The sequence below is a fragment of the Lycium barbarum genome, chromosome 1 (assembly GCF_019175385.1).
Source record: "Lycium barbarum isolate Lr01 chromosome 1, ASM1917538v2, whole genome shotgun sequence".
NCBI classification, from domain to species: domain Eukaryota; kingdom Viridiplantae; phylum Streptophyta; class Magnoliopsida; order Solanales; family Solanaceae; genus Lycium; species Lycium barbarum.
Genome location: NC_083337.1, coordinates 160,738,520 through 160,761,167, shown reverse-complemented (window position 1 = coordinate 160,761,167; position 22,648 = coordinate 160,738,520). Strand labels below are relative to the sequence as shown.

At 36.5% G+C, this 22,648-nt stretch overlaps 2 protein-coding genes across 5 annotated transcripts; one reads left to right on the top strand and one right to left on the bottom strand.

The window, feature by feature from the left end:
- Positions 1-1,105: 1,105 nt before the first annotated feature.
- Positions 1,106-3,998, top strand: LOC132602145 (E3 ubiquitin-protein ligase RING1-like). 3 transcript variants are annotated; one of them, XM_060315150.1, is made up of 2 exons: positions 1,106-2,353; positions 3,450-3,998. In XM_060315150.1, the coding sequence occupies exon 1, from the start codon at positions 1,225-1,227 to the stop codon at positions 2,350-2,352; it is 1,128 nt and encodes a 375-aa protein (XP_060171133.1). In that variant the 5' UTR covers positions 1,106-1,224; the 3' UTR covers position 2,353; positions 3,450-3,998. The 3 variants fall into 3 exon arrangements, with proteins under 3 accessions (XP_060171133.1, XP_060171125.1, XP_060171130.1); XM_060315142.1 differs by having other exon boundaries at positions 3,396-3,998; XM_060315147.1 differs by having other exon boundaries at positions 3,350-3,998.
- An 8,756-nt stretch (positions 3,999-12,754) lies between these two features.
- Positions 12,755-20,724, bottom strand: LOC132625920 (uncharacterized). Of its 2 annotated transcripts, none has more exons than XM_060340573.1 (5): positions 20,579-20,724; positions 15,868-17,450; positions 15,081-15,185; positions 14,211-14,385; positions 12,755-13,250 (listed from the first exon to the last, which is right to left on the bottom strand). In XM_060340573.1, the coding sequence occupies exons 2-5, from the start codon at positions 17,277-17,279 to the stop codon at positions 13,032-13,034; spliced, it is 1,911 nt and encodes a 636-aa protein (XP_060196556.1). In that variant the 5' UTR covers positions 17,280-17,450; positions 20,579-20,724; the 3' UTR covers positions 12,755-13,031. The 2 variants fall into 2 exon arrangements, with proteins under 2 accessions (XP_060196556.1, XP_060196545.1); XM_060340562.1 differs by having other exon boundaries at positions 20,520-20,688.
- Positions 20,725-22,648: the final 1,924 nt, after the last annotated feature.

The window sequence follows — 22,648 nt, the reverse complement described above, 5'->3', positions numbered from 1 at the left end:
AAGACTTGATTTTTCATGCTTAATGACGTGTGAAAGCTCGGTGGCAGCAAAAGAGTAAATTTAGGAGCTGAAATCAGTAGGGGAAAAATCAACTGGATATCACCATTAACAACCACAGTAGAAGCTTGAAGCTTGAGCGCAAAGATCTACAACGAAGCTGGGTAATTCCAGATCTAAAATTTTTGTCGAGAAATTTGTGTTTAAATTCAAAGTTTTGTCTCATTGTGTTGAATGTGTTGATGGAAAACTGAACAAATTAGGGCTTGAAGGTTTTACTTTCAATGGTGTTGAAATTGGGCCAAAGTGATGATGAAATGGGTCAAATTATGGAGATATAATTAGGGGATTAAAAACTATAACAGTTGGGGGTGCCACGTGGCAAAAGATTAATGGGTTAGCCGAGCTTAATATACCCCTCACGCGTTCCTTCTTCGTGTTCCCACCTCCCTGTCCAGCTCACCAGATAATGGCCAATATAATGCACTAAAAATATGTGTAGGGGGGTAATAGGTCGCCCGCAAAGGTTGGGTGCATCATAATTAATCCGAGTATACGTTGAGGGGGGGGGGGGGGTTATGTATTTTCCCATAAATCATAAATACTTGAAAAGAAGGAAAAAGGGTCAAGAATACCCCTCTACTTTGAAAAAAGGGTTAAAAATATCCTTCGAACTTATTTTGGGTCAAAACTACTCTTCCCGTCCTTAAAATTTTCAAATATACCCTTGCCTTGATGGAAATTCTCTGCCAAAATAACTCGAAATCAATTTTTAAACTCGACCCAACTAAATAATAACTCATAAGATCCCCTTATTCCCCCAATTCCCTCAAACTTCATACCTACGTATTGGGGGAATAAGAGGGTCTTATGGGTTATTATTTAGTTGGGTCGAGTTTAAAAATTGATTTCGGGTTATTTTAGGGGGATAATTTCCGTCAAGGCAGGGGTATATTTGAAAACTTTAAGGACAAAAAGAGTATTTTTGACTCAAAATAAGTTTGGAGGATATTTTTTTTTTTTTTTTTCAAAGTAGAGAGGTATTTTTGACCCCTGAAAAGAAATTAGATATAGAGTTGGAAACCCAAAAAAGATAGGTATCAAAATCTTTGTAAATTATGACATTAAAAAAGTGGGTCATATAAATTCTCCTTTGTCCATATCATTTCTCTCTCCCTCTCCCTCTACCACAACATAACCCACACATTTGATTTCTGTATATACAAAATGTCATCAACCGGCAACCTTGACGTTACCGGAAATTCACCTCAAAATTACTACTGCTACGAATGTCAACACACTGTCACCTTACCAACAAATTCCGAACTCTGTTGCCCTAATTGCAATTCTACATTCTTAGAACAATCCGATACCGCCCCGGCCCCACCTCCACATCATCCAATTACCCATAACAGCAACAATCCCTTTGAAAATGACCTTTCTGCCCTCTTCGGTGGAGTCGCTTTTTCGGGCCGATCACCTAATGAATTCGACCCGTTTGCGTTTCTTAATGACTATTTAAGAGCTGCTGCTGGTGATGCAAATATTCAATTAGTCTTTGAAAACAATAATGAGTTTGGGTCAGGGTTACCGGGTAATTTTGGTGATTATTTTCTTGGGCCGGGTTTGGAGCAACTGATCCAACAATTAGCAGAGAATGACCCGAACCGGTCCGGCCCACCACCTGCAGCGAAATCAGTTGTTTTAGGGCTTCCTGATGTTAAGGTTAGTGATGAATTGTTGAATTCAGATTCATCACAATGTGCTGTTTGTAAAGATTGTTTTGAAGTGAATGAATTGGTGAAACAAATGCCTTGTAAGCATATATACCATAAAGATTGTATATTACCTTGGTTAGAATTGCATAATTCGTGCCCGGTTTGTCGGTATGAGTTGCCAACTGATGATACTGATTATGAGAATATGAAAACAACATCACAACAACCGACAAATACTAGTAGCAATAACAACAATGACAACATACCCAGTGTAATCCCACGAGTGGGGTCTGGAAATACTAGTAGGAATAACAACAACATACGCAGTGTAATCCCACAAGTGGGGTCTGGAAATACTAGTAGGAATGCTAATACTAATAACAATGCTGGTGCTGGTTGGTTTTCTTTGGGTTTAGAAGGTATAGGAAATCAAGAGAATCCTTTAATACCGAGAACCGTGGAGAGAAGGGTTAGGATTTCGTTACCAGGGTTGTTAAGGGGGTTGGGATCGCATGCCGAGACAAGCGACAGTCAAGGTGGGGGAAGCAATAGCAACAATGATAGTGGTAGCAGTAATACTCCTGGGGAGTCGAATCCATGTTCTGGAGGACAAACAAGGATGGAGGATCTTGATTAAAGTATGTACCATAGTTCTGAATTTTTACAAATCTGCTAGTTGTTTAATTAGGTGTTTTGTATAATTCTGTTGGAGAATTGAAAGTCCCGTATACTTGAGATTGCAGGGGAATTTTAAGAAATAGTTTTGTAGATTGCTTGAGTTTCCAATCATGTGCTTTATATAAGGTGCAGAGTTTCTTTTCATAATCGTGGTGGTTTTATTTCCTTTGATCTGGAGAACAAAATTGTTTTTATCGCTTATACTTAACTGGAACCATCCAGGTTATCTATCTGCACGAAGGGGCGGGCAGAGGGGGGATAAGTTGTCAGGCTACTTATATCTACCTCGGTTTGGTTTTTATCACTATTTTTCTATCTTCTATTGTTTGGTGGAAACAAGGTAGCATCCGGAGCTTCCGATCCAAATCCACCTAAAGGATAATAGAGATTTTTTTTTTGTGTGTGTGTGTGGGGGGGGGGGGGGGGGGAGGGGGGGGGGGAGGGGGGGTTAGTGTTGTTGAAGGCTCGCTTTAGGCTCGTTCACGCGTTGAAGCTAGTTCAGCGCTTAAGCAGTGGTTTCATGCAAGTACCAAGGGAATAAGACATGACCCTCATTGCCTAGGATCTTCTTGGATGGCACTAAATATAGCTGTCAAGCTGATATATTAATTGTTAGAGAAACTTACGGACAAATATGGCAGTAATTAGGAATACGAAATTTGAACTTAGTGTAAGAAAACAATCACTGTAACTGTGCCAGAAAGTTAGAACTGCATACATGCATTTGAACAAAAAATCCAGGATGATACTTGAATTCGGATGGCATGGTTTTGACTTCATATATTTCGCTTAATTGAAGTTTTTCGAATTCCTCTGTTGATACAACTCTTGTTCGGGTTCATAGTTATTTTTGTTGTATTAGTGCGTTTAATTGTGCTTGGTGCTGAAAACCTTAACAGACTTGCGTGATATGCCTTTTGCTTTTCTCTTACCGGGAATAATACTCTTAATATTAGATTCCAGATGCTGGCTGAACATTCTTTTTCTGATATCTACTCTTAGGAGTGTTATTCCCAGTATGAGAAACTGAGGCACTTCCCAAACTTTTTATCCCAGCAATTTTGCCAGCGGGACCTACTGCCTCATTTGATTGCGGGGTACAATTCAAATGAGCTCGACTGATATGGGATACTTGTGCAATCCCACGTTCCTGCAGTGAAAGTGGACTCTTACTTCTACCCAGGTCCTTTGAAATGAGTTTTTCCTGATTTGTATCTGCTGATTTCGATGATAAAATTACATCAACAGCACTAGGAAGCTTTTTATTCAAGGGATCATCATCTAACTCATCATCAACCTGTGAGAAATCCAAGTTTTTCAAGTCACAATTGCCTACATTAGCATCCTTCTGAATTCTTTTCCATTTATAATTTTCTTGATTTTTTTTTTTGTTTGAGAATGTGATCGTTAGATCATAATTTCCAGCTATACTTGAGTTTTTTTGTAATCTAATATTGTATGCATTGTCCTGGCACTTGCCACCCCGTAACTTTGGCCAGGTTCTTTTTTTTTTTTTTTTTTTTTTTTTTTTTTGAGAATGAAATTGGCCAGGTTCTTAGTTGACAGGAAACCGTCTAATATCAGACTAGTTATTAGCCAAAATAATTTACTGCATGGGGCAGTCTTTCTCTAATATGGGTTGTGATTTTCCGTATCTGCATTCTGCACCCCTGTTAAGTTTTGTTCTTACTGATCCACAGCCATATGTTACTGTATGTGACTCTGAAGTCTGAAAGGCAAGTTGCACAGGGATCCAGTGATTAAACAGTATCTTTGTATTGGTAGCTTCTGGCTGAGGTGACTTTGGTGACTAAATTTAGATCATGTAAGATGAATGCCAAAGAGGGTGTACCTCAGTAATGTTGATACTTTGGTTACCATACAGTATTAGCCTTCTTGACGGAGCCAAAGAAAAAGGGGGGCGGGTGAAGGGTTTTATTAATTAAGGTGATTAAGCAACTACATAATCATGGTAGGCGGTCTTTGGAGTCTCAGTGGGATTAATCAAATTGATTTGCGGCATCGACAACCATCATTCAGTCTAGACATTGAAGGGGTAATTCCACCCCAAATAAGGTAGTCCATATTATCTTAGTTGTTTTCCCTTGGGTGATCATTAATCTTGCAACGTCTTGTTGTAATTATAGTGATGCACCTTTAGTTTGTAGTTAAAACACACACACGTTCTGGTTCAATTGTGGTACTGACAGTTCTTTATCCACGTTCATCAAGTAGCTAGAATGAAATGTTAAAACTAATTGGTTTGAGCCTTGAGGTACAATGGGCACCTGGCATTCTTGATAGTAGCTGCTAGCTGGAGCAGATTTTGATTTTATTTTTCCTTTTGAAAACAGTCGTCGAAAAGGAATTTGGGAAATGGATTTAAGTGTTTTATATATCAGAATCATTCTTGAAAACAATTTCAGGAAAATCATGGATTTTGGTCGATGAAGTGCTTTTGATTTTTCAAAAGTTAATTGGTTTTATTCCCCAAATAGGATATTACTTACCTTGTACTGTATTCCTAACCAAAGCGGGAAATACGGCATAGAGCTACTCAGAAATTACTGAAGTGCTACGACTCGTCCATTTAGGAAGACCCAAGTTATCTTCAAAGGCACTGGTCTTTAATATTTGTCCTTAAATTGGTGGTCATTAATTGCCTACAATCATGAGGTTTGAGATTCGAATCCCGGCTCAGTAAAAAAAATAAAATAGCAAGACAAAGTTCGTAGCAAAATTAGGCCTTAAGGCAGAATTTTACAAAATTCCAATTGAGCAAAAAAGAAAAAAAAATTGCCTTAATGCAAATCTCTATCTTGCCTTAATGCAAATCTCTACCTTGTCTTAGCTTGAAGGTAAAACTCTACGTTAAGTAGAGTTTGCAGTTAAACTCTGCTTGATAAATTAGAGTATATTTGCAGGCAAACTCTGCTTGATCAGCTAGAATTTGAGGCAAATTCTGTCTTAAGGTAAAATTTGAAACTCTGTCTTGCGAATCCAAACTCTACCTTGCGATTTTTCTTTTTTTAATTTTTGATTGAGCGGAGGTTCGAACCAGGAACCAAAGGGTGTGCAGCGAAGGGCAAAAATTAAAGGCCACCAATTTGAGGGGCAAAAATGAAAAACCACCCTCGAATAAGAGCAATTGTGCAAATTGCCTGGCGGTCTTTGGAGTCTCAGTGGGCTAAAAAGAGGGACTAATCAAACAACTTTTTTGAGCGGATTACCCTTCAAAGGCACTGGTCTTTAATTTTTGGCCTTTCCTTAATACCCCGAGGTTCAGGGTTTGAACCACGGTTCAGTCCAAAAAAAAATTTCGCAAGGCAGAGTTTCATAGCAAAATTAGGCCTATTCGGGCAAAAGTTAGGCCTTAAGGCAGAGTTTTGCAAAATTTCAGTTGAATTAAAAAAAAATTGCCTTAATGCAAATTTCTATCTTAAGGTAAAATTTTGCCTTATGCGTGAAGGTAAAACTCTGCCTTAAGGTAGAGTTTGCTTTATGCCCGAAGGCAAAACTCTGCCTTAAGTAGAGTTTGCAGTCAAACTCTGCCTGATAAGGTAGAGTTTGAGGCAAACTTTGCCTTAAAGGTAAAGTTTGAAATTCTGCCTTGCGAATCTCAAATTTTGTCTTGCGTTTTTTTTTTTTAAATTTTTTTTGATTGAGTGGGGGTTCGAACCCCGAATCCAGAAGTTTTATGCGAAGGACAAAAATTAAAGACCACCCCAAATAAGGGCAATCGTGTTGATTTACTGAATTGGGTCATTCGCACAAATGCTCTATTTCGGGGGTGGTCTTTAATTTTTGTCCCTCAAATCGCTGGTCTTTAATTTTTGTCCTTCGGCATTTTAAGTGGCCGAAAATATCCTAAGATTCTGGGTTCGAATCCTAGCAGAGTATAAAATAAGAATTTGCAAGGCAAGATTTCATAACAAATTATGCCTATTCGAGCAAAAGTTATACCTTAAGGCATATTTTCTATGTAAAGTATGCCTTGTCCGGCATAGTTTGTAGAAATTAAGTTATACTATAAAACTATACCGGAAAAGGAACTATATATTATGCGTTAAGACATAACTTTTGCCCTAATAGGCAAGTTTGCTATGAAATTTTGTCTTGCAATTTTTTTTTTTTTTGCCTCTGCTAGGTTCGAACCTGAATCTTTGGTTTTATAGACCAGCGAATAAGGATATTTCGGCCCACAAATTTTCATTAAATGGGAAGTAGGGATAAAAATTAAAGACCACCGATTTGAGGGGCAAAGATTGAAGACCAGTCATATGAACTATGAAGGGGGCAGTCGGCGCAATTTCTTGAAAACTAATTGGTTTGAGGCTTTGAGGTACAATGGGCACTAGCATTCTTGATAGTAGCTGCCCAGCTGGAGCAGGTTTTGATTTTATTTCTCCTTTCGAAAACAGTCGTCGAAAAGAAATTTAAGAAATGGATTTAGAAGTGTTTATGTATCAGAATTATTCTTGAAAACAATTTCAGAAAAATCATGGATTTTGGCCGGTGAAGTGTGTTTGAGTTCTCAAAAATTAATTGGTCTTATTCCACCATATAAGATATTACTTACCTTGTACTGTATTCCTAACTCAGAAATTACGAAAAATGTTGCAACTTGTCCATTTAGGAAGACCCAAGTTATCTAGTAAAACTCGGCAAAAAAGAACTTAACTGCAGCGACAAACATCGCAAGAAAACAGTAATTGATATCATCTAATGCTTTGCGAAATTGACACTCATCATCATAGCTTCGGTAGTTTTGTGACAGGTTTTGTCGAACATTTCTAGGAGAAGGTAGTTTTGTAGCAGTTTTTTTCAAACATTTTCCAGGAAAAGAAGGAACCGTATACTTTAGGTTGAAGCCAGAAGAGGCATTGCGTTTTAGAAGAGAAAACTCTGGCTTCCACCTGTTATTGAGTGGTTTGATTTTGTGAATTCTCAATATCCAATTCGATGTTGTAAACGCCTCTTCCAAGTATTCAACCTTGATGTCCTTGTATTCAATTTCAACTCCACCAAGCTATAGTATATCAGCCACAAGCAATGTCGGTATCGGAAGTTGTTTGAAATTCACTGGTTCTAACAAAAGGTTTCGATTCTCAGTACTCAAACTTGACCTTTCGTCAGTTTTACTACTCAAACTCGAGACTTTTAGTTAAGAATATCAAAATTTTACGTCTTTTTAATATCAGTTGATGTAGGATTTATTTTTGGAACAAAAACTGTGTCTTGTCGACAAGCCTATTAATGTGAATGAATTGGAGAAAACTAGTTCTTAGGAATTCTGGTTTGTGTACAAATCAATTATTTCTAGCTACTTGATTCCGCCTCATTTATTTTCTAGTTTCTATTGGACTCATTGAACCCTAACTTTCGATGCAGAATATAAATGTGTGTAAAAAATTACTAAAATTGTAATACATAGTAGATATAAACCCATAACTTTAAAAATATAATAGGCTCAATGCTAAAATCTGAAAATCGAACCCATAAAGTTTAAATCCGTCTCCGCCTATCGTTGAGCGCTTGACGATAAAAGCAGAAATTATATCCGTGTGCAGTATGCCTCTGTGTGTGTGTGTGTACGTTCATAGAGAGCGGAAGATGCTTTATCTGTTTTAATAAGCAGCCAAAAAAGTAACAAAAGTTTTATTTATTTCATATATATTTTGTTCTATTCAGAATCGAAAACACCACTATAGTACTATTAAGAACAGGAAGATCTAGGTGTTTTTGATTGAACAGAATTCCGTTTGCCAAAGGCTATGGCCTTGGGAATCCTTGTTGAAGAGAGGCTTCACAGCAGTCAGGGTTCCATCTGCAACAAGTTGGCACACCTCCATAAGCACCATCCAGCATAGCCAGAATAACCATAAGCACAAAAATCAGCATCACCTTCTTAGCAAAACTCATGCTTCCTTCCATTAGAAACTTTTTTTCTTCTCAAGTAATTGAGAGCGGGTATTTATATATGCTATTGCATATGTATCCATTAGAAAATCTCAGAAGATTGACAAAATCTGCATTAATTATTATACTGTACAAGGTCAAAGGTAATTCTAACGTGTCGAAAATGATTTAAATTTGTGCGCTGGTCAAAGGTAATTCTAACGTATTGAAAATGATTTGAATTTGTGCTCCTATTCATTTATTGGACCATTATTGCCGTTAATGCTAAATTTCTGGTTAAAAATGCCTCTCCTTCCATCTATTAGACCGTAATTGCCCTCACTATTAATTATTGGATTAAAAGTGCCCTTCTTTTTACGGAATTATGAGATGGCAACGGAGTTATGAGATGACACATATAGGCTTTAATTAAATAGGTGGCACTGATGTATTGATTTACGTGGTCAACCATAAATAACCCGACCCATCCAGTTTAACCCAAAACAACTAAAAACCATTTCTTCGATGTTTTGCATTTTGCGAATGAATGGATTTAAAAGATAATAATGTTTTCTTCGTTTGAAGCTGCGATTTTTGATTCAAAACTGATTCAACAAGTTTTAATCGATTCCAGATCTAGGTTCAACCCAACTTCCTCATCCTGTAACAATGGTAGATACTTAGAAATCCAACCCAATAATTCTGAACAAATGGATGGGTCGGGTAATTTATAGGTTGGGTATAACACCATATGAAACAATAAATTAGTATCACTTATTTAATTAAAGTCCCACATATGCCATTTTATAAATTCGTTAAAAGGAAGGTCATTTTTAACCGTAAAGAGTAACTGGGGGGGGGGGGGGGGGGGAGGGGTTGTTATTTTTAACCCGAAATTTAACATTAAGGGAAATTGTGCTCGGGGTTGAAATGTTCAAAGAACTTTTAGTACTTTTTATTTTTATGTTGTTAATATTACCATAATATACATCAAACTACATTATCAATGGGGATTCATATAGTTAACCTCAACTTTATTTGAAATTGACGCATAGTTATTGTATTAAGCTCCTCCTTAAACTCGAACAAATTCATGTGTGTGTGTTCATAGATAAGGAGAAAATACTTTTTATCTATTTTAATATAAGACAGAGAAACACTCAAACAGCAAAAAGTACTCAATAAAAGTTTTATTTATTTCATATTTGTTCTATTCAGAAGAAAAAGATCCATGTCCATATAGTTCTATCAAGAAAAACAAGAAGACCAATGTGTTTTTTCAATTGAATAAATTCCATTTGCCAAAGGCTATGGCCTTGGTAGTCCTTGTTGAAGAGAGGCTTCACAGCAATCAGGGTTCCATCTGCAACAGGTTGGCACCCCTCCATAAGCACCATCCAGCATAGCCAGAATGACCATAAGCACAAAAATCACCATCACCTTCTTAGCAAAACTCGTGCTTCCTTCCATTAGAAACATTTTTTTCTTCTCAAGTGATTGGATTTAGAACAGAGAGTGGGCCTTTATATATGCATATGAGTCTATCAGAAAATCTCCAAAATTTTGGAAAATATACAGTAATTATTATATTTCCATTTATAGTATATGTCTAGATTCATATTATAGATATATATTACAAGCTGCAGACAGATAATCTTTACATAGAGAATTTTGAGGATGGTAACTAATAATTTCAATAATTAAAGAGCAAAGGATTCTGAAAGAATAAAGAGTAAAGACGTTATTTCACCTTTAAACTACTGCATAACTCACTTTAATAACTAAGCTTAACTTGTAATTATATACCCTTATCTAGTATGAAGTGAAATCAATACCACCTTCCATGCTGATGTGGCAAAAAAAAATCAGACACGTACATTTTATATACCCCACTTTCCTTTTGACTTTTCATTTTTGCTTTGTATCTTTATTTTATTGTCTTCTCCAGCTACCTCTTTTGGCAATTAAATGGAAGTCTTATTAATTTTCATGAAACAGTACAAAACAAATACAATCACATCAACAACTATCTTCTTCTTCATTGCCACAAGCTTATCTCCATTTACACTTCATTGCAATGTCTAAGTTCTGCTACACGCATTTCTTGGCTTTTGGGCTTAACGCCTGTGTTAGATTTCGGTGGATGCATCTATAATTTTTTTGCGAATAAGCTCAGATCTCATAGGTGGAGAAATCGAGTTCTAGTGAAGGAAAAAAAATAAACACAAATTTGTGCAAAGAATCTCAAATCTCATAAATGGGGAATCGTTAAAGCCAAAGAAATAAGGAAGAGAAGAGTTTAGAACGAAAAAAGAAAAAAATAAAACAGAAACAGAGCAAGAATGATAATATGGAGAGAAAGCTTGGAAATGGTGGAAGTGGGTTTCTAAGAATACAGGAGATGAAGGGTTGAAAAGAATTTTAAAAAAATTGAATTGTGGCTTTTGAAAGAAGAAAGAAAAATAAAAAAGATGAAATAATACAAGAATACAAAAAAGAAAATGTACGCGTACAGTTGTGAAAATTCACTCCAACACACCTTAAATGTCAACCAAACAGCACGAAATTTCAGATTCGAAATCCTCTCGGCGTTCCGGTTCTTTTGATATCTTACCCACTCAAAATGTAGCTCCTTCGCAGCAACCCGAAAATTCGATCTTGAAGCTTTGTGCTTCAACAATGGCGGACGGATACGTTCTTCATCAAATTTCGATTTCCGGTGAAGGGTAGTTTCCAAATGGGTCATCATAGCCGAAAAGGATTTGTTTTCAAGAATTGAGACAATGGGAAAATAGGGAATAAACGAAAACCTTTCAAGGAGATGGTGGAAGTGGAAAAATGGAGCAGAAAAGAAGAAGAAGTGAATTCTGAGGTGGCATATGAATTTCAACAAGTTGAGGTGGCTCTGACGTGATGCTGACAAGTGAGTGACTTGGCGCGTGTGTAATGCACCTTCCATTGTGAGAGCGGTATTATAATCTCAGGGTGATATTATTTCACTTCATACTAGATAAGGGGTATATAAATACAAGTTAAGTTCAGTTGCTAAAGTGAATTATGCGGCGAACTATGGGTGAAATGATGTCTTTTCTCAAAAATAAACAATATATGCCCATCCAAATATATGAATTAACTTCATGAACTATGTATCTTGATTTATTAAGTACTTAAAAACATCATACACAGAAACTAGAGATGAATGAACTGTACTTGTGGGTGAAATATGAGTTTACGTTTGTATATTGACCATTGATTTTTTTTATACCATCAAGTTAAATTAACCTACAACCATAGGTAAATTATAGCTAGATAAATTGTATCGATAGTGTTAGGAGTTCCCTAGAAATATATCAAGGTAAACAGAAACAAGTTAGTGATGGCAACAAATTAATGACGATCATCCGGGTAACTGAAATAATTTAATATTTTATTAATTTTTAAGCTTCGTAAACTCGATCAAGCCGCTTATAGAATGTCAGACATTTTTCACTTAATAAGTGAAGGAGAGAAGAAAGCAAGGCTTAGCGAGCTTTATAAGGCTAAGCACAACCTAACCCCTTGGCGGAGATAGCTCCAAGAGCTTCCCTTTATTCATTATTAAGCCAAGGTCTCAAGTATCAAATTCAGGCCGCACTTCTTCGCAGAATCCTGCACCCATGGGCATACTATCCGACAGGCCTTCCAATTCTGCCGGAGCTTCATAGGCATTGCCCCATTTAGAGTATTTCAAAGATTAAAGTCCCTACTTCTGGATTCTTCTTCTTTTTAATTTTAATTTTTATAATTATGATGTACGGACCAACTTGCGTCTACTTTAATTAATTCACCGGTTACCTAAAATCTTCCGTTAGCACAGTGGACAAAGTAATATGCTCATCAATTTAAGCAGATGGGAAAAAATCCCTCAATATCGTCTCTGATTCAAACCTTGGTTCTCAACGTCATCAAACTCTTTGACTATTAGTCCAATCCCTTGAGGCCTATAGAGTACCTACATCTATATCATGTATGTCAGTAAATAAAAGATTCATGTAACATGTAGGTATTAGCTGCAGGATGCGATTCGGAATCACTGATTCCAAAAAGAAGAGAAGTGTATCAATTACACAGATAAATAACAAAACTTTTAGGGTACGTTCGGTAATACACAAAGGAAAATGTTTTCCAGAAAAATAAGTTGGGTCTCTTATTTGTTTCCTTGTGTTCGGTAAGTAAGTGAAAAATATTATCCTAACATTTATATATAATCGACAATACTATGGGTGATGGGAGTAGGGGTGTGGGATAGTGGGCATGAAGCCCTACGGGGTGAGGGGTCAAGATGAGGTGTGTTGGAGAGTGGGGAAGACACAACCAATGTGGAAGACCACTGTTTCCACTAGGGAAGTCATTTTCCTTATATTTTGAGGAACTTTGTTTTTCTAGGAAAAATGTTTTCTCAAAATTTTGACCCACCGAACATGGAAAATGAAAAAGCTTCCTCCATACCGAACACACCCTAAAGCTAAAATTATCAGCTATCTAAGAAACTAAACCAGCACCAGATGCGCCAGACAAGCAGACACTATTTTAATCCAGAAAAGGGTTGTACCTAGTTTCAATGCAATACAAGAATCTCCAAACCAGAAAATTAAGAAGTATCAAAACGGATGTAAGCCTCTGATAGTTATACTCAGATAAGCTGGAAACACACAACAAAACCTTTGATGAGAACTGTATATGGTTGAGAAACAAGATAGATCAAGGTAATCGAACACGGCGCCTGGACAGGAAAAACTCGTAATCAGAGTGCTTGTTCACGAGTGTTTCTGTACCATTCGTTTTCTTAGCTCGTGACATAAGAGATGCAGTCTGCTCTAGTGTCTTTAGTCGATCTTGTAAAACTGAAGGTGGATCCGAATCCAAGGTCACTTCTTTCAGGTGGTTGGTGGAGTGCCTTGGCTGAAACCAGCATTCACCCTAGTTTAACCATTCATAAAAAAGAAAACATGCAATATCATCATTATGAATGACAGGATACCAGTGTACATGTTAGAGAACCAGAAAGGCATCGAAGAAAGAGCTAGGTAATTTAGTCCTTGTACAAACAGTATTAATTATGAACTTAAACGCATACAGAAGAAAAATGCAAAAGACTTGGCTGAATGCAGTGGCGAGTTAAATTCTTTATTTTTTTATTACACGAGGGGGGGGGGGGGGGGGGGGGGGGTAGGGGAAGGGGAAACGGGGGAGGTGATTACAAGGTGGGGAATCAAACCCTCACCAACTAGTTGAAAGTTCAGATAGCCAACCAACTGAGCTACTAAGATCCCCGAGTGGCTTGTATACTGAGGGTGAGTTGGTATATATAGTTTTAGTTCTAAAGTTTCAGTTGCTTGATCTAAGTCAGCAAATGCTTGACTTTCCATCGGTTAAATATAGCAAATATGTTACTTTTCTTGCAGAACTTGAGAAACTTCTTGTTCGTGAATTCAAAGGAGAATCTGTCACAGCTGTGGAAGTTCTGTCTCAGCAGTAATTCTCCAAGTATTTTGTGAGTTCTATGTACACTGTACACCCAAGATTCAGTATTTTATTATAATTTTTATTTCTAATAAGTATCATTCTAAGCATAATGATTCTAATTGTTATTGTGAAAGAAGAGGAATTAATTTTCATTTGCAAATGCGAAAGATACCTGGAATAAGTGAAATCAACCATTATAAGTCATAGACAACGTTTATTTATACTAGCAGGGCTATTTCTAAATGTGTTATTTTTCTCGGAAGCAAATTTGTCATAAGTTAGAAAAAGCAGTGTAAATGCAAACTTTAGTACATCGACAATTTTGATTATGCATAGACATAGCCATTATCTATCTTATGTTACGCAATAAACTTTCCAAAATACTTCAAAGGGGTGTTGCAGCAGTTACCGAACCTGAGCATTGTAGCTTTGGAGACCCACAACTGGGGAAACTATGCAGGTATCCAAACGATGAGAGCCAAGTGCCTGGCCTCTGTGAACATAATGGCCAAGTGAATGATAAGTCAAGAAAGCAGCACGGAAGTTGCCGTTTGGTATCCTATAAATGGGGTACCATGCAACAGAAAACCTGTAAATACAAAATTACCATTAGATCTACAGAGAATTCTGCTCTAGAACTTGAAGACGATTATACTTTCGCATACTTCTTTCCCCAGTGTTTAGGATGGCGAGAGGCGAGGCGTGGCGAATAGGGCTCGCCTCACGCCTCATCGCGAGGCGTGCCATGGTGAGCGCCTTTTAGAAGCGAGGCGAGAATTAACATAAAAATTTAAAATATTAAATATGCATATATAAATACCCAAAAACTCAAATACTCAACAAACTACTAGCAAATATTTCAATTGAAAAACTAAAAGTAGATAGTTGATACTAAAGTTTAAAAGTTTCCAACTAGATAGTTAATAGTAAGTCATATGGAAGGCGATGGAAGACGAGACAACTGAAAGTGAAACCCTAGGTAGAAATTAATCTTTTGTTGTCTTTTTTCCGTTTTGTTTAAGTTACACATGCTTTCTTTTTTTTGTCGCCATGCTCGCCTTTCTTGCTTCAACCTTGCCTTTCCAAAAACGCCACGCCTTGGCTGTTAATGGCGACGAAGGCTCGCCACGCCTCACCTCACGCCAAAAGGCATAAGGCGCTCGCCTTCCTAAACACTGTCTTTCCTCATATTTCCTTTTTCTCAAGAAAGGACGCAAGCCTGGATTGTGCTTCACATATTCACAAAAATAAATACAATCATATTAGAAGCCTTTCCATACTAACCACGAATGAGGGTGCAGTTCAGGTAAGCGTGCGGACTGTAAGATTGATGGATCTCCATACACTCCACCACTTGAAGGCCCACGACCAGCAATAAGTTCCCGAATCCTAGAATATAGTAGTTGTTGTGAGCCCAAGAAACACATTTTGGCAATACCAAAATCATATTGGATATCAATAAAACTAGGCATTCTCTGCTCATAAATTCTTTATTCTAGAGGTTAGGGGAAATCTTGGTAGAATAAATCATGTGCCAGAATCCAAATACCAATCTGATACTTAAATATAACATACTTCTCAGATGCAATATAAATTGAGAGTCAGATGATACAGACAACATACTCCGCTTCTACCTCTATGACCTATATTGCATTCAGCCCGAAACAATTTTCAACAAATTCTTTTAGCATTACAAAATAACCTCTGTCAACTTTCAGATATGCATATTCAGATGACTATCAACAACCTCGTTCAAGTCCTGTCAATGTTGCAAAGCATATGGGCTGAACATCATTTCCCTTCCCCTTTCTCTAAATAAAGGTTTTATATGTTTTTACAAAGATCTATTCAAATTATTTCCTGCAAATTTTTGCCTTAGAATACTGGTTCATATTTTCCCAAAGTTACAAAAGATTAGTAATAAACAATACCGATTATAGGAGAACCTCTCAGGTAAAAGTTTAGTTTTGACCCATTTGCAATTAATTTTACCACGAAAAGTCGAAAAGTACTCGTATTGCTAACAAACAATAGAACTAAAACGATAAGAAATAACTTATGTGCCACTTACTTTTCAAACAAATGTTTACGACTTTGGGGCTGATCCCATTCGAAAAATTCAAACAGAAGCTCCACATTATCATCAGACAATTTATATTCAACTGGTGGATGATGCAATTCTGTATCGCTGTACTTTGAAGATGACCCGGAGTCGGAGACAACATTCCTTTTCTGCAAAGAGCTTGATTCCTCAATACGAGGTTTAGGTATAAGTGTAGAAAATATTGTGTGAAAGTCTACTCTGGGTGAACTCTCAGATATTTTATTTTTCCCAGAGTCCACCACATCTATGGGCCCCAGAGTTCCATTATCCTTGAAGAGCTGAATGGCTGACAAATATGGAACAAAATATGCACTAAACTTAAGACGATCAAAACCATGTTGATTACATCTCTTATGTTCCTCTGCTTTTACTTCTAAACCATAACTCCCATTTTTCTCATACCACTGCCAGAAGTTCCCTAAAGAGATATTGGGTATCTCATGCCTGCATAGAGGTGCACCTAAACCATGGACGCAACCCTGACAAGTACGGATGTTAACGGAAGGACATATAACTGGAGAGGCAGAATGAAGAAATTTCTCAAACTCAGCAACAGGATAGCCCTTACTCATCTCAATAGCTTCAACAGCTAGTTGTGTCCTATGGGCCTCACTCACTGCCCGACAAAGGCTTCTGAAATCATTTTGAAGACCACAAATTGTTTGGCCTCGGGCTTTATCTCCATGAATCAACAACTTTGAAGCAGTAGCATTCTTGCAGTCCTCCTCCGGAACACCTGGTAAAGCTTTTATATTTTCTATATTGTGACCTGCATTTATTACCACATTCAATGATGACGATATAGGAGGTTGATATTTAGCAGCCGGTGGCTCTTCCGTTATATTATTTGAGGTCCGACTTCCAGATGCTGGCTGAACATTCTTTTTCTGATATCTACTCTTAAGAGTATTATTCCCAGTATGAGAAACTGAGGCACTTCCCAAACTTTTTATCCCAGCAATTTTGCCAGCGGGACCCACTGCCTCATTTGATTGCGGGGTACAATTCAAACAAGCTCGACTGATATGGGATCCCTGTGCAATCCCACATTCCTGCTGTGAAAGTGGACTCTTACTTCTACCCAGGTCCTTTGAAACGAGTATTTTCTGATTGGTATCTGCTGATTTCGATGATAAAATAACATCAACAGCACTAGGAAGCTGTTTATTCAAAGGATCATCATCTAACTCATCATCAACCTGTGAGAAATCCAAGTTTTTCAAGTCAAAATTGCTTGCATTAGCATTGTTCTTCTGAATTCTTTTCCATTTATTGTTTTCATTCCCAGCATGACTATTCAGGTTTCCAGCATCGTTAGCTGCATGGACAGTTGAATCATTTGGCACTTTCCCGGCGTAGTTATCACTCTTTCGCGTCATGTGTATGTTACTATGACAGTTTTTCCTCTTGTTTGAGATATCTCAAGTAGAAGAAATGTTCGACCCCATCGTCAAAGAATCGTCAAACACTGAGTAAAAACTTTCTTTCCTTCAAGACGATGCTAGTCAAAATAGTTATCTCGCACAGTTGCAACTCCCATCAGTGAATTTCTAAATAAAGTTGAGAGCTCCATTAGGCAAGAAAAATAATAAACTGAAGCTTGTAAGATAAGGTTCAAACAGAAAGAAAACATGTCTAACGAGAAACAAGTAGCAAAGATTTATTTCACATGATGAATGAGATCTCACAGACTTAAATATATGAATTTTAGGAGAAACAAGGATCAATTGAAGTTAACATGATACAAAGAAGTAATATAGAAGATATTTTATGGTTTTACAGGTCACTTAATTCTACAACTAAACAATGTGATAGATGCTCAATTTGACGTTATCAAAGCGGAAGTTCACATTAGCTTTGTAAGCAATTACCAAAAGTATCACTAGTTCAATAACAAAAGTTATGTTAGTAGGTACGTGAAACCAAAAAAAAAAGGAATTAATTACGCGGTAAGTTCTAGTCAAACAATATCCCAAATTCTAGCAAGTCATAAATAGTGTTAAATGTATATTGGAGGTAATTATTCATTGAACAATACAATGAAAAGAAAAAAAGGCAGAAAGAAACAAGAGGATAAAATTTACAAACAATTAGTTGAAGATAAACCACAACATTAAATACGACTACTCCGAGGACAAAATCCAAAGCGAATTTTCTACTTAACTTTCCAGGATACAACAAAAACTATGCCTCAATCCCAAACAAGTTGGGTCGGCTATATGAATCCTCACCAATGACTAATGAATGAAAAATCAATGGAAAAAAGAGAAAACCCAATGAGCATGTGAAACTCAAATTGCACACCTCCCTAATGCGGGGAATAAAAACAGAAGACCAACAAATATATGCAAAACTCAATTTAAGTCATCCTTAATCATTATTTTTGATTAATTACAGCTAAAAGTCACATATCAATAAATAAAAACGACCAAGAAAGAGACGCAAAAGAAGAGTATTATCACTGCAAAAGTAAATAGATTAATTCAATCATGAAGATTTTTTACCCAGGGATCGTTTGGTTCACTTGCTAGTTATGCAGGGATAAAATATTGGATGGATTGTAGATGCATTTAGTAATAACCAAAGGATTGTTTACTCGGGGTAGACGTTAGTACGCCGGTTCAGCTTTTAAGAACTCCGGTTTGGCACTTCCTTTGGTTTTTCTAATGTATATACCGAACTGTAATTTATCAATTCGGTTTTTCTTGTTTGGTTTGGTTCTACAGTATGGATAAAAATAAGCTATTTTCAGTTGGACCTGATGATTGGAAAACTAACGCATCAAATCGACGTTCTATAATTGATTCTTTTTCGTCGAAAAAAATTATATTGTGTAAATAAGGTAAAATGATGTTTTGTATATATACAAATTATTGAATTTTCTCTAAAATAGGTTAGGTTTTAGTGTATCAGTAAGCAGCAAAAATTGCATGTGCGTATCTTACGTGTTTCATCATTGTATTTTCTATCTTTAATCTGCAAATCTACCAATCTTCAGGTCCCTGAAAAATGTACCACATAACCTTTTGATATTCTTCTTACAAAGAGGATAAAACAGGCATAGAAGATATATCAAGATTATGTCTCCAGTTTAACTATAGTATTAGCCACTTGAATAATTGATCAAATTCGCAGATGTTCCTATCAGGAAAAGCTTATGATAGTAGAATTCATGCCTTATCGAGCATGTTATCCCATTTTGAAATTGGTTTATTCTACAGCAGTAAATGCTAGTTACAATATGGGTTCCAGCGAAGCCAATTTAGTTAGTAGTATAGCCGAGGTCAATGGGGGTACTACCATGCATGAAGAAATTGAAACCTCGAGCTCGAGTTCATAAAAAGCAGTATCTCAAGACATATATATTGACAGTTTATGTAATATATAGAATTTAAACTTGTGTCATTGTATAAATTGACTAAAGAAGAGTTCTTTCGACTGATAAGACCTGATCTTTGGCACTCGGGGACAGGAAAAAGGAAGGACATGAGGCAAAGTCAGGCCATGGGGACATAAATGTACCTAAACATAAAATATCAAGATACGAAAACCGAAGAACCGAAACATATACCACAGTAGTTCGGTTTTTTCGGATAACCGAAATATCAAACCCTTAAAACCGAAAACTGAACTTTTAAAAAACTAATACCGAATACCAACCGGAGAACCGACCCCTGTATTTTACATGAATTACTTACTTTAAAGGGGCAATTTTTCCTTTAAAAGGTTGAATCTCCGGATTGATACGCCTATTCTTATTCCACATTCTATCTCACATAAGATGATACAGACATTCCCGCGTAACTTAATGAGGGTATTATTTAACACAACGGCGATCATTTTCTTCTTATGCGGCCAAAAAAACACTGAATTAATTTATGCTGGTATTAATTGATCCAACACCACAAATAAACGACCCATAACTGAACTAATCCACTATTTATAGAACAGAAATTATATTTGGATCCCCGCATTTATACACCTATTCTTATTCCATATTTTATCCCACATAAGATGATACATAGATTCCCGCGCAACTAATAATGTGGGTTGATACATAGATTCCCGCGTAGATTCCCGCGCAACTAATAATGTGGGTTGGTACATAGATTCCCGCACAACTAACAATGGGGTAATTTTTAACACAACGGCCATGATTTTCTTATGCGGCCAAACAAACAATGAATTATTTTATGCTGGTATTAATTGATCCAACACCACAAATAAACGACCCCTTACTGAACTAATACACGATTTATAAAACCAAAATTATATTTTTTTTAAAAAGCAAAAAAAAAAAAAAAAAACAATCAAGAATTCTGGACTTCAGGAGCAGACTGGTATTATTTGTAAGTCAAGAAGAGTCCTTAATTTTCTGTTTTGTTAGTCAAGAACAGTCCTTAACTTTCTAAAACCTCTACCATTCACCTCTTTATCATGATCAAAGGGAAACAAACAAAATTCTAATAAAAACTGAAGTCCAATTGAGAAAAAATAACGAATTTTCCACTTCTTTTTTCTTTTCACTTCTTGATTTTCGGTTCTTTGGTCCTTATACATGATTTGTTCCAACAAAAGTACAAACAAGCGTACAAAGAATTGAGATACAAAAATCAAACCTTTTAGCATAGAATTCAAGACTTCTGCATGCAAAAACACACGGTTAGCCAAGTTGTACCTGTCTTTGTTACGTTTTTTTTTTTCTGATTGATTTTGTTCCTCAAGGAGTAATGGGTCGGCGGCGGTGGCGTGGGTGGGTGGGGGGGACTGGGATGACAGCACTGAAACTTTGGTCTATGTGTGTCAAAGGTTTGTTTTGGACGATGAATGAGTAGGATCAGACAAGAGGAATAGTAGTATTTATACTACTGCCACTGTCCTAACTCCTAACGAAAGTACATAATGCTTAACTGGTGTTATTAATTACAATTACCTCCTCTTACTTTGTGATATTTGGGATTTGTTTCAACCAATAAAAAAAATAAAAATTGAAGAAGAGTTGTTGCCAAAAGAAATTTCAGTTTATGGTTCTCAACCAAAACAAAAGACTATATTTCGATTGTTAATATGATATATAAGGACCTTTGCTACAAAGAGTATTACACTCTTGATCGTGAAATATTTATTGCTTGTTGAACCCTGTGAATTGCGTGAAAGCAGGATACTCTAATAGAATTTTTGGTTGAAAAATAGAGTTGTTTTGCAAAAATGTTGCGTCGTCCCAATTCACAACCACGACTTACTCCTTTTCCAAATCAGCCTAGTTGGCTAGTTGATCTCTGAAATCTTATCGGCTGGCAAACCAAAGAAGGACGATGACGGTCCCGTCTTTATCAGCAGCGGAGGGGTACTAACCAATGAACTCGCCAAATCAACTTTCTTTTATGATAAAACAAACTAAGCATAAGCGGTCACGATATCTTGTTGATATTTATTGAGTCGGAGGACTTTCCTTGATTGATCCATATATAAACCTAGACCAAGGTATCCTTATTAACTATAGTGTTTAAATTTTTATTCTCTACTAAGACTCTCCATCAGTGGATGATGGAGTCAGGATTTTTACGAAGAGGGTTCAAAATATAAAGAAATAAACACACGAATAAGTCAGGGAGATTCAACATTTACTATAGATGCATAAAAAAAAATTCTAACTTTGTATATATAGTGTAATTTTTCGCCGAAGGGATGAACCTCTGGACCCAACCTAGCTCCGCCCCTGCTCTCCACCTTTTTGTTGTAACAGACGTCATTGAAGTAAGTAAATGATGGAAGTCGAAATTACAACACTTGGAAAGTGAAAAAAAAAAAACATGTCAGTTTCATCCACTTAAATTCTTAAAAATTTACCTATTGATTTGAGTGAGGAAACTTAAAAGGTAAATTTTAATTAACATTATTAATCTCCTCTTTACTTTGTGATACTTGGCTTTTGTCTCAAAGAAAAAATATTGAAGAAGGGTTGTTGCCAAAAGAAATTTCAGTTTATGATTCCCAACCAAAAGCCAAATATATGATTTTTGGTCGAAAAATGGAATTGTTTTGCAAAAATGTCGTGTCATCCTAATTCGCGCCTTCGATCTACTCCTTTTTAATAGAAAACATTAAAAAGAATAACCAAATCAACCTAATTGGCTAGTTGATCTCAGAGATTGTTACGGTACGAGATTCTTAGAGTTTCGCTTTAGAAATCATATTAGAGATCTTATCGGCTGACAAACCTAAGACGGACGATGACGGTCTCGTCTTTATCAACAACGGAGGTTTACTAAGCAATGAATTTGTCAAACTAACTTTCTTTTATGACAAATAAACTAAGCCTAAGCAGGTAGGATCAGTGTTCTCAAAGGCGTTTTCGGTGCAAATTTTGGGGATAGTCTCGAGGCGGGGCATATCAAAACCGATCTGGGGCACGAATAAAAGGCGTGGATTCATAGGGCGTACAACCGGAAATTTGGGGCGCAAGTCCCGAACGCAAAAGCATAATCTCCGGGCATAAAAGCGTACGCCCGGACATTAAATTTTATTGTTTTTTCGTTTTAGAAGTACTTTTGTTATAGATTATGATTTTATTATTGGTGTAATGATATTTATACTTTATGTTTTCGGTTTCATGTTGTAGTGATTTATCCTAAAATATATAAATAAAGAAAGCAACTCTTATTAACAAATAACACTGTCATAAATAGTCTTTTAGATAATTTATCTAACGTTGATAGGATAGATATTTTATAGTACTATATTCCTG

What these genes read in the sequence shown, in the direction of transcription:
- LOC132602145 (XM_060315150.1), top strand. Translation starts at nt 1,225, where the DNA reads ATGTCATCAACCGGCAACCTTGACGTTACCGGAAATTCACCTCAAAAT.
- LOC132625920 (XM_060340573.1), bottom strand. Translation starts at nt 17,279, where the DNA reads ATGACGCGAAAGAGTGATAACTACGCCGGGAAAGTGCCAAATGATTCA. An exon ending in CGTAAACATTTGTTTGAAAA is followed by an intron (nt 15,186 to 15,867) that starts GTAAGTGGCACA and finishes ACTATATTCTAG; the next exon opens with GATTCGGGAACTTATTGCTG. An exon ending in GAACTGCACCCTCATTCGTG is followed by an intron (nt 14,386 to 15,080) that starts GTTAGTATGGAA and finishes TTGTATTTACAG; the next exon opens with GTTTTCTGTTGCATGGTACC.